The sequence below is a fragment of the Maniola jurtina genome, chromosome 25, assembly GCF_905333055.1.
Source record: "Maniola jurtina chromosome 25, ilManJurt1.1, whole genome shotgun sequence".
Lineage (NCBI taxonomy): Eukaryota > Metazoa > Arthropoda > Insecta > Lepidoptera > Nymphalidae > Maniola > Maniola jurtina.
The window spans coordinates 8,435,335-8,447,592 of NC_060053.1; the positions used below are offsets into that span (position 1 = coordinate 8,435,335).

General features: G+C 37.4%; 1 protein-coding gene and 1 long non-coding RNA gene across 2 annotated transcripts; one reads left to right on the top strand and one right to left on the bottom strand.

The window, feature by feature from the left end:
* Positions 1-126: 126 nt before the first annotated feature.
* On the bottom strand, positions 127-11,987 carry LOC123878193. The gene is made up of 3 exons (XR_006798782.1): positions 11,977-11,987; positions 5,448-5,461; positions 127-200 (listed from the first exon to the last, which is right to left on the bottom strand). It is a non-coding gene; the product is annotated as an uncharacterized LOC123878193 (long non-coding RNA).
* Positions 2,620-4,982, top strand: LOC123878189. Its single transcript, XM_045925305.1, has 3 exons — positions 2,620-2,750; positions 3,251-3,322; positions 4,787-4,982. Exons 1-3 carry the CDS (start codon positions 2,709-2,711, stop codon positions 4,946-4,948), a joined length of 276 nt encoding a protein of 91 aa, XP_045781261.1. The 5' UTR covers positions 2,620-2,708; the 3' UTR covers positions 4,949-4,982.
* Positions 11,988-12,258: the final 271 nt, after the last annotated feature.

The following is a 12,258-nucleotide window of genomic DNA, read 5'->3' on the forward strand; positions in this document are numbered from 1 at the left end:
TAAATAAGCTACATGAGATGACTAATGAATACGAGTCTCTATGTCAAGAAAGAAAAGGAAACTTCGCTTAGTTGCTGTAGTTAGAGCTACGCCTGTAGCCTGTTTAACATGCTACACGCAGTCTGTAGAGATGAACCATTTCACAGGTAGCATGTGAAAAATCACATAAAAAGCATTCAAATCATATGTTACACTTGCTACTTAAAGTAGCCTGTGATAAATCACAGTCTCACAGAGTTGGAAAACTTTAATTTTAACTACATTTAATCCCCCTTTGTTGTTTAAATTTTGTGCGCCCACGGTCATTGACCCGAGCTAATAGCGCGTGAGCGAGAACACTCGAATTTCTGCGTGTAACAAAGTGTCTTGTTGAATAAATCTAGCTAACTATGTTTGCTACGTTTCACGGAAAGCGAATTTTCGTACTTACAATCATAAGTGAGGAACTCCACCTTTCGTGAACACCACCTGTGAGATATCAGCGAGAGGTAGATTACATTCCGGAAATTGACATAAGCAACTTTTTGTCCCGGAAAATCAAAGAGTTCCAATGGGATTCCTAAAGACCCATCCGCTCAACCGATTTGTATGAAATTTAGTACCGAGGTAGGCCTATGTCTGTCTCCGGGATATAAGCTAACCTTGTACCGAATTTCGTCAGAATTGGTTAAACTGTTGGGCCGTGAAAAGGTAGCAGACAGACAGACGGACACATTTTGGCATTTATACATTAGTATGGAAGTATGGATTAGCTTCACAAAATACTGCAGTCAGCACTTTATGATTAAAAAAATCAAAAGAAAATGATTTCACAGGTAGCAATAACTGCCATCCCTAGTGAGTAGGCTGGAAGGTATCGAGGCGGGTAATTAGGCGCATCGCTATTCACGCCGCGTCGCGACTCACCTCCTGTACACAACTAAACTGCGGGTAATACTTGTTACTTGCTCGTACCTTTAACTTCTGTATCCTTTTTCTTACTTTATGTGTCCATTTGTGGATAGCTTTATATCTACGTATATGGGCCTATTTACCAGTCATCATTAAAAACTGAAGTGGAAATGGACAGGGCACTTTTTTAAAAAGAATATTAGCCAGCTAATCATGACTAATACTCCCCTCTTCCCTCTAATTAAGCGTAAAGCTTGTGCTAGGAGTGGATACGACAATAGTGCAACGGGTATGGTTTAAACCGCCGACCTTTCAGAATTCAGTCCGCTCCTCAACCGTTGCGCTATCGAGGCTCTAACAGACTACGGCGATTTTATGAAAGACGAGAGAAATAAGTGGATGAAAGCAGTTACAAAATGGTACCTACCCAAGAACGGGAAAAAGAAAAAGAGGTCGCTCTTGTCAAAACTGAGAGGATAACATACGAGAAACGGTGAAGAAAAGCCAAACAGAGAACGATATTATGGACGACCCTGGAGGAGGCCTATAAACTGAATGAAGAGAAAAAAGAAAACCAAACAAAACACCAGTGAAAAAAAAACATTTACTTGTTTGAAATATATATGTACAATTCAATATGTAATTCGGTAAATAAAGGCGTATATTATAATTATTACTAGGCCATCACCGTTTTTTGTACCGTAATATTACTTAGTATAAGGAAAAAATCTTTGCTATCCAAATAAACATTGTAGGAATAGTCCTCATTATAGTCTCCTTAATTCCCCCAGATCCTACGGAGATTAGTTCAGTTCCTTTTATCCCTTACGCCCTGGCGCCCTGACGCCCTGGCGCCCATACGCCCTGGCGCCCTGACGCCCTCTGGCGCCCTGGCGCCCTTGTGCGTGAGTGGCTCATTGGCTACGCAGCGTGCATGCTAAACATCTTCCCACGATATACCTACTTGCTATTTATTCACCAAGATAAAGTTAAACACCACTTAATCCCGACTACTACCCGCGAACTGCCGAATTATACAGCACTTAGATCCAACCGCTACCCGCGAAGTGCCGATAGGTACATAGCGATAGATATAGTAAAATTGTTTTTCTGTTGCTTGGTGTATTTTAACATTAGACTATATAAATGAACTCAAATTTTTTTCTTTTTTCATTTGATATCCCACTCGATACAATAGCAAAAAAAAAATTTGGAGACCCCCACTTTCTTGGATATAAAATCCGTCAGATCGATTTTTTCGTAGAAAATGTAGCCTATGTCACCCGGACCATAACAACGAACCGATTGACTCCTCATTCATCAAATTCGGCTCAGTAGTTTAGGCGCTACGATGGTACACACATAAATACAAACTTATATACATACATAGACTGCTAAAATCATAACCCTTCCTTTTTGCTTTGCTACGGCCACGGTCGGGTAAAAAACTTTTTGGCGGTCTATGGTTCTCTCTATAACATACGAATAGGTAGACCTCCACTAAGAAAACAATTACCAGAATTTCCAGATCAAAACACATTACCTATCGTAATATAAATGAGTTTTAAAAACTTTTCAAAACATACAGTTACAGTAGATATTATAATTTAAACTATAAAGCTGACCGTCGGGAAATAATTGCGAAAGTTTATAAGCCATGTAATTAACTTGATATCGCTGTGGTACAGTCAGCAAGAAAACTAGGTTTGCACCGGCCCATAGTCGCTTGTACTCAGTACTGGCGAGTGTAAACCCAGCTTTGTTGCTGACTGTACCTAGTTATAGTAGTTTTGTAGAAGTGTGCAGTAGACGTGAAAATGCTTACAGCGGTTTTGTGTTTCACTTTGATCGTGTGGATTGTAAGTTATCAGTTATCACTATCATCATCCCATCGGCTCACTACGCAGAATGCGCGGGACTTCAATATGGCATAATATTATATATCAAATCTCTGAAAAGAGCAACCGCCGAGTTTCTTGCTGGCTCTTCTCGGTAGGAAAGGCATTCCAAATCAGTGGTAGATGCTCTTGACGATTCAAAAGTACTTGTAAAATTCTAATTGAATAAAAACATTTTGAATTTTTCAATTAGTTTCCTAGAATGAGAAGAGCTTTCTAGACCAAGTTAGGAAAATCAGCACAAAACCGGTATTCTACATGATATATCGGTATTGTACAGAATATATTTCGGAGAGTGTGCATAAGAGCTTTTTGACCTGATTCCTCCTTCACCTTTCTACTATCGCACCGCAAGGCATCGTCAAGGTCTACGTTTTGCTAAAAGTTCCCTAACTGTCTTGAACTGTGATATGAGCCTTTAGAAATCGGTTTAGAATTAACTGATACTTTTATTTGTATAGGAATGCACACATATATTTACACTGGAAAGAGATTTCAACAAACTGACAGCAGATAAGGAACTAACTAAACACGTAAGTAGCTTGAAATTAACTGCCTTTTCACATTATTCCAGTCCCTGTATAAGTGGTATAAGTTCATTCCATTATAGAACATTGAGTTGCTATGCTATGTAGAGAGTAAATATCTATAGATTATGTGAAGTACAATAATTTAATTGAATTTCTGATTCGATTTTTGGTTTTGGGTTAACTACAACACTAAATACCAAGATGTAAGATTTGTAACTTATTTCGTTTACGAGCTAAAGACCTGTGACACGCGGACAGACAGACAGACATACAAACATTGTTCTTCTTATTTAATTCATTCATTTGGCATTCTTTTAAGGTGCCCTAATAGATCGTACTATGACATCAAGTAAATATCGATTTTATTAAACTACCTTCAATAAATCTTATATCATGTCTAGCAATTTAAATCAATTTTTAAAATACCATAACAAAACATTGATATAATAATTCACATAAGGAGTTCCGGTCACTTCCCCACTGCACCATTAATATCAGGCTCGATTGATTCTGGCCAAGCATTACCCCGAGAGATGCCGTATTGCTAGAGGTACATTGTTTCACAATGGACTTACGCTGAGATCTAAAGAGAACACTTTACTTTACTCAGACTTAAGATTGAGTTAAAACGAGACAGATTAATGTGAGAGATATATCTCTGTCTCATTTTAACTCTGTTTTAAGTCTAAGCAAAGTGAGAATGCGCTCTATAAATTTCACCCTTATAGCTCGTTCAGACAGGCTGCGTAAGCGTAGACGTAGCGCGTACCATTGCGTTGTAATGTATGGAACTGTATGAAACATGGCACGCCGCTTGCGTAAAGCGTGGACGTATGCGTAATCTGGTGTGTAAGGGGTTTACGCGCGTCACTACCCACGTGTCACGTATACACAATTGGTGTGAATCGGCCTTTAAACTAAGCATCAAGTAAAATTTCGCTTGAAAAATATTTGGACCGCGGTTAAATTTCTGAGGTCACAAAGATAATTTTGATGAAGGCTTGTGGTTATAAAAAATTATGACTTGTACTATTATTTCATAAACCTTTCGTGTGGTAAAAATCATATTTGCAATTGAGGCAAACAAAAATTATACATAAAAGTATTTTCATCAAAAGTGTAACTACTCCATTTCGCTCACATCCTCTTCAACTCAAAGAAGGTATGAAATCTGCTGCTCTATGTCGTAACTCGATGGCCTATAGAATCTAGCAAGCATTACCCATAACACGAACATACAAGGATTTATTGATGGCTGTACGACATGCGATGTTTGCCTGTAGCCTGTAGGCTCTATCTACATATTATAATATATTGTGTTGTACCAAAATTTTGCTGCACCATAGGTAGTAGGCTTTAGGCATGATAGCCTAGTGGTTAATACGTCCGCCTCCTGTACAAGAGGTTAGTGGTCGAAAATGTTCAACTAGATGATCCTTTTAATGATTGTAATGAATGATGTTACAGGTAGAGGAAGTGCTGCAGAGGCTGAAGACGTTCAAGGTGGCAGTGCACCCTCGCATCCGGTTGTTCTACCAGCTGCTGAAGAGGGGCATGTCGGATTATACCCATCGCACCGCCGACTCGCTCTACAACCCTAGCACATACTTGCAAGCGGGACATTCATAATATTGCTAATTTATTAATAAATAAATATTTTTTTTTATTACTTTGCCTTTTTTACGGTTCCGTACCTCAAAAGGACCGTGCCTGGTAGAGATCACTATAGTTATAAAGTCGCCCTTTGCTTGTGAATCTTTCCTGTACTTTACTTTGGGTCATAAGCAAAAAAATATTTAAAAAAAAAGGAAAAACGGAACCCTAACAGGATCTCTTTGTCGTCTATCTGTCTGTACGTCTGTCATGTATGTTAGGAAAACCTATAGGGTATTTCCCGTTGACAAAAATCCGAAAACCGAACTGAATTTGCATTGCATTTACATTGCAAGAAAATGTGTTCATGAACAAATAATAATAAAAAATTAGTATTTTCAATTTTCAAAGTAAGATTACTATTAGCAAGTGGGGTATCATATGAAAAGGCTTAAGTATATATTCTGAAATAGATTTTTATATATTTTTATGCATAATAATTTTTGATTTATCGTGTAAAATGTCGGAAAAATACCCGACTACGGAACCCTCGGTGCGCGAGTCTGACTCGCACTTGGCTGGTGTTTATTTTTCCTGTTTTGTGCCCAATAATGTTTTCTATCTGACATCTGTCTGATGCTGAAAGGTCGTTCCCATATCCTAGCGGTTCGTATTATGTTTGTCATTCCGTCAAAATTAGTAAATGAATTTATGGCTACTTTGTGGGGTATCGTTGGATAGGTCTTTAAAAAATATGGCGGGTGTGTGGAAATCATTTTTCAATTCCGAGGTCGTTAACGAAAAATGAAGCTTTCAAGTATTTCCTAATAGACTACAGGCCCATGTTTAAAAATGGGTGGGTCATATGAACCACCAGGTGACGTATACAGGACGATATAAGAGCATAAAATAATAAGTTTCAGCACTATGCCGTCACTTGTAAGCTGTCCAACAGAGTGCTGGTGAGAATTGAAAAGTGCAGGTAGAGTGAGTACATTTTGGTCATATATTTTTGTACGGCATTTTTACCATCGATAGATCCATGAAAAATAATAAGAAAGCGCGCAGTGCCGTAAAAAAATGGTGCGCCACAAAGTCAGTAAATGTTTTGATTTTCTGACAATTTCCGGGGTAAATTTGGTCATTTAATTCTGTACGGCACTAGTTTCATACTGTTTCAATACAGCCTCTAATCCATTATTCCGCAACGCCGTACAAAAATCATGCGACAAGGGGAAAAAATTGAGGGTAGCATTACCCCTCACTTTCCGTGGTCCGGGGGGTGATTTGAAACAACATAAAATTAATTTATTTTGAAAGTGTTTTTAGCATAGATAATATTTTTTTACATGCCGTACATTTTCGTTGGTCCAAAGGTTTGTAGGGGATGTGGATATTATATACACACCCGTTCACTTCAGTTAGACGGCATAGTGATTTTATCATATTATCAATTGTTCTCTTCAAAAATATGTTAATGCCGTACAGTATCAGATGGCCATAAAGTACTACCCTTAAAATGGTAGCGTCATTTTCATCAGCCTAAAAGATATGGTCTGCATTAAAATATACGGCATAATTTTTTCCTAATTTATTTATCTTAATACTATTTAAAACAAGGGAAAAGCGTAGAAAATTGCTATATTTTATTAATCTATGAATATTTAAACTTTTGCAATAATTTGAAAAATTTCAGTTTTTGTATTTATCTATAATTTTTTTTAGAACAGTTTCTTTTGAACGGCAATACTATATAACAATAGTATTTTACACTATCATGTTAAAAAAAAAGTTGCCGTACAGATTCAAATGATTTTACAGCTTTAAAAATTAAGTATACCATGAAATTAAGATAATTATTGATACACATTCAAATGAACACTAATTTTTTTACGGCATTATTTTTAATAGTACTTTTGAGTGCTAGATAATGTTTTGGAACCAAAGCCGTACTTTCTCAAATCACCCCCCGGACCACGGAAAGAGAGGGGGTTGCTACCCTCAATTTTTTCCCCTTGTCGCATGATTTTTGTACGGCGTTGCGGATTAATGGATTAGAGGCTGTATTGAAACAGTATGAAACTAGTGCCGTACAGAATTAAATGACCAAATTTACCCCGGAAATTGTCAGAAAATCAAAACATTTACTGACTTTGTGGCGCACCATTTTTTTACGGCACTGCGCGCTTTCTTATTATTTTTCATGGATCTATCGATGGTAAAAATGCCGTACAAAAATATATGACCAAAATGTACTCACTCTACCTGCACTTTTCAATTCTCACCAGCACTCTGTTGGACAGCTTACAAGTGACGGCATAGTGCTGAAACTTATTATTTTATGCTCTTATATCGTCCTGTATACGCCACCTGGTGGTTCATATGACCCACCCATTTTTAAACATGGGCCTGTAGTCTATAATGTTTGTTTGAGTCAACTAGTGAAGCTCTACTGCCAGCTAAAGGGTTGTTTTTGGATAATATTATGTTATGGTGAATGTAATTAAATGAATATAACACTAATATTATAAAGGCGAAAGTTTGTATGTGTGTGTGTGTGTGCGTGTGTGTGTGTGTATGTTTGTTACTCCACGCAAAAACTACTGGACGGATTTGGCTGAAATTTGGAATGGAGATAGATAATATCCTGGATTAGCACATAGGCTACTTTTTATCCCGGAAAATCAAAGAGTTCCCACGGGATTTCAAAAAACCTAAATCCACGCGGGCGAAGTCGCGGGCATCGGCTAGTTATTAATAATTACCAATCATCTATACAGATAAAATAAAATACTGACTGACTGATTGACTGACTGACTGAATGATCTATCAGCGCCTATCTCAAGGTACTGGAAGGATCTAATTTTAACTTTATATAAGTATGGATTATGAATGTAGAATTAGCATTTAAATCTTTGTTCATATCCATTAAACTTGTTACTTTAAGCGAAAAAGTTCAAACCTTGCGAGCTAAGTCGCGAAATTACAATATCTTGTTAAAAGAAAACTGTTTCATCAGCTGAAAAGGCGGAGAGTTAAAGTGGAATAGTTAAACATGCAGATGAGCTGAAATAATTGCGAATGCATTGCTTTATTTTACTATTCTCCTTTATTTTACTATTTTACTTTATTTCGCTAATTTAGCCGCGGGTCTTAGCCGGTAATTGGATGTCTCTGGTACGCGGAGCGAGGATAATCTACATTTTTAGAGTTCCACACCTCAAAAGGAAAAAGGAACCCTTATAGGGCCACTTTACTGTCTGTCCGTCTGTCCCCCTGTTCGTCTGTCCGTCTGTCTGTCTGTACGTCTGTCCGTCTGTCCATCTTCCTTCTATCTGTCGTAACTGTCAAGAAAACCTATAGGGTGCTTCCCGTTAACCGATGTTTAGCATATAGGTAGTCCGTCATAACTTGTAATGTTCTCATACGAGTGGAAGGTTTGTCTTGTACACTGGTACGGAACCCTTCGTTTGTGAGTCCGACTCGCACTTGGCCGGTTTTTATTACTGTTTTGTGTAATGTAAACGTATTCCTGAATTTCTCTACTTACACAGTAAATAAAGACTAACATTTTTAAGGATTTCGTACTAGCCTCCACTGTCCGTTCGTCTGTCCGTCCATCCATCTGTCAGCGGGCTGTATCGCATGAACCGTAATAGGTGAGTGTTGAAATTTTCACAGAGTTGTATTGCCACCATGATAACTAATAACAACAATTTAAAAATAGGTGCCGTGTAAAATAAAAAGTAAATAATCTTGTATCGGTGGTACGGAACCCTTCGTGTGCAAGTGTGACTCGCACTCAACCGATTTTTTTTATGATTTTTAATACTGTCTTGTATAAATTAATGTACACAGGTATTTATGAATTTCTTTATTTACTTACATAGTAATAGAGAATGGATCATACGCATCACATCTTGTGGATTACATTGACAGGTTTAACGTTACAAAATGGCGGATACGATTTCCCTTTCTTAGTTTGGACGTATTATATCTCACTTAGCTGTCAATCGAGGCAAACAAACACCGACATTAGCTCCCATAGCTCCTGAACCTTACAAGCCTAGCCTTCAGTATTTGAGCTGCAGCCGTCACTTACAAGTCTACACGACAGTTCACAGCAAACTAACCCTTATTAATATATCGATAAGACCGGTAATTCTATCTTGTTTATTGACAGGAATTGACAGCTGCAACAAACCGCTATACTAAGCCTTTCAACCTAAATTGAACTGTATTCAAGAAAAGTTTAAGAATGATATTCATATGCAAGATAATAGCTATTTGGTAGGTTGTATTGTAATCGATAGGGTTATGCAACACGTTATATTAAGCACGCTGTTATAATTATTGTGCATATGGACATAAGAGTGAATGTTGTTTGAACTGTAATGTATGTGATGTCGGGTGTACACGTCGTTTGCTGACTCTGTTGTCGGACACGTCATGTTACCGTGAGATGCATGTAGTGGTGTATGGTGGCTAAACAACGTAAAGGGCAATTTCCAGCAGAATGCAAGGGTGTGTTAGATTTCGCCTATTATTGCTATCGCTTCTGGTTAGGGGTACATCCGTTAGACATATAGAGACTATTATCCAAGGCTACAGAGATTTCAGTTACAGCTACGCTAAGCAAACCTATTTGTTACTGGTTCAATCCATAGACCTACGATTTTTCGCTTCAATCAATCATCAATCAATTATAAAAAGTCAACGATCTATGTAGTAATACGCACTAGACAGGTCATTCTAATTCTAAAATTTTGTGGCCTGCAAATCATTTTTGGCGAAAATTCTCATAAGGATAGCAAAGTAAACGTACTGTAGATCCTTGCATTATTACGTTTTTATCAAGATATTCATTTCACGGTAAGTTTAGTCTGGAGTTGGTCCCGCGGGTGCGTGGAACAAGACTCTTCTGTCAAATTATAAGTTGCATTTACTACTTGTTGCTACTACTTGCCACCGAGGATATTTTACATTTTATGAGTAACAGATAGGATAACTAAAGTAATAAACCAATGCCACATCATCTGTATGCTAAGTATGAGGTTTTACATCAACCCTTTGTCCGCATAAGCACAGATTCTCAAAAGGACAAACTACACATAAGTGGAAAAAATCGAATTAATTGGTGTGAGTTGGTACCTCTTAATACATGCTACTGCATTAAACAAATAATAAAAACCCCAGGGAAAAAAGTTATTGTACAATAATATGGAAAGAAAAAATATCTTCCGCTCTTGATAAATTGCCTCAGTACCACGAGACATTTTAAATACCTACTCTGAAATCAGTAATAAACAATCCGATATTATTTTATCGATTTGTAAGTCTTTTCAGTACAATAGTAGGCACCGCAAAAAATATTCTGTGTTCTTTATTCTGAATTGGTTTATTCTGAATTCTTGAATTGATTGGTGGCATAAAAATGTCACCCTTTTTTTAATTTATTTATAAATCTTGCCCCTGATGGATTAGAAATAGTTTTATATTGCCAGAAGGAAATTTTGGGTGAAAGTTGTACCATTTCTGTCCTTTTGAGAAACTGTTTTTATGTAAACAAAGGCATAATTAAAGCCACTCTAATCCTTATGTAACAATCCATGGCAGCGGTACAGTGGTGCCTCCCAGTACAACAGTCACCGCCGGGGGAATAAAGCGAGAGGTTTCAATTCCATGCATTGTTGATTCTATTTTGAAAAGTTTATAAACACACACATGGGAGTTGGGACATACACGTTACACACGGAACATCGCTAAAGCCCGGGTTCCACTTAAGCGGATCGGAGTGGAGATACAATCAATCGGTGAAAAACTTATCACCTGTATAAAAGGAAAACTGATGACTGATTGACTGACTGACTGACTGATCTATCAACGCATTAAAATTCTGGATGGATCGGGCTGAAATTTGGCATGCAGATAATAGATAGCTATTATGACGTAAAAATCAACTAAGAAAAGGGTTTGAAATTAGGCATAAGTTAGTCTTAAAATCTGTTTAATCGACAGTGCACGTCCCCTTAGGTGGAAACAAGGCCTAAAGCAGACAAATCCGTATGGTACAACATACAATATGCACTACCCGCCCCTCCTCTGCTAATTGGGTAAAATGCATTATTGGCACAAGAGTACCACAAATTCAGTCCATTCCAACAATCCAAAAGTCCATTCAGTCCATTCCGAAAATTCCAAAAAGTCTTAATAATATTGAGACTGTGATAATGATTGATGCATCTTTCTCGGAATCGACCAGTTGGCGTACATGCCATCATGATCAACCCATCACCGGCTCACTACTGAGCACGGGTCTTCTCTCAGAATGAGAAGGGCTTTAGGCCAGAGTCCGCCACGCTGGCCAAGTGATTATTGGCAAACTTCACACACCTCTGAAAACACGATACAATACTATATTTTAATATGTAAGTAGGAAGTGCCTACGTTGCGGATAATATTTGGTAATTGTAATTCGTTCATGCAGTAACCATATTTTATCATAAATGCATCATAATCAAATGAATGCAAAAACCAAATAAATATTCCAAAGTATTCATAATTCGTTAACAAAACTTCAATACATTATAACACTAGAGATTGACGTTTATATAGCCTGTGAAAAATCAAGAAGCATTCACAAAGTTTGAAAATTATTACTTAGGTACATTTAATCCCGCTTTATTTTTGTTATATATCGCGCGCGCATGGTCATCATCTAAATATTATGTGAAAGGAAAAGGTAGCTAACTGACTGATCTTTCTGCGCGCAACTCACACTACTGAACTGATTGGGCTGAGATTTACATGCAGATAGATATTAATATGTCGTAGACTTCCGCTAAGAAAGGATTTTTGGAAATTCGACCCCTAAAGAAGTAAAACAGGGGTTTGAAAATTGCATAGTTAACGCGGAAGAAGTCGCGGGATTAAGCTAGTAATCGTTAAGACGTGCTAATAATCATGTTCGTAGTAAAACCAATCTAGCAAACGATTGTGTGATGTTGAAAAGTCACATTCTGTGAAAAATCACCTGTGAAATAGCTGTGAAAAAAAAGAAAAACAATTTCACCAAAAGGAAATTATTTAAAAGTAGCAATAGCTCCCATCTCTAACAAACACGTTGCGTAACCTTCAACCATTTTCGCAATTTCATTACTTTACAAAATAACATTAAAATAAAAAGTAACATTATTTCAAATGTATACGACTATGGACTACACAGAATACGGGCTTGTATATTATGTTACAGCCCAAGTCCGCACAATACAAAGCCGATAATACCTAGACAAAGTCGACTTTGCATTGAATCTACGGAAAGAATTGCGAATTGCTGGAAGGCGCAC

Excerpts from the sequence above, each read along its gene's own strand:
- LOC123878189 (XM_045925305.1), top strand. The coding sequence starts at position 2,709 with ATGCTTACAGCGGTTTTGTGTTTCACTTTGATCGTGTGGATT. Across the intron at positions 2,751-3,250 it reads TCACTTTGATCGTGTGGATT|GAATGCACACATATATTTAC; the intron begins GTAAGTTATCAG and ends TTATTTGTATAG. Across the intron at positions 3,323-4,786 it reads ATAAGGAACTAACTAAACAC|GTAGAGGAAGTGCTGCAGAG; the intron begins GTAAGTAGCTTG and ends ATGATGTTACAG.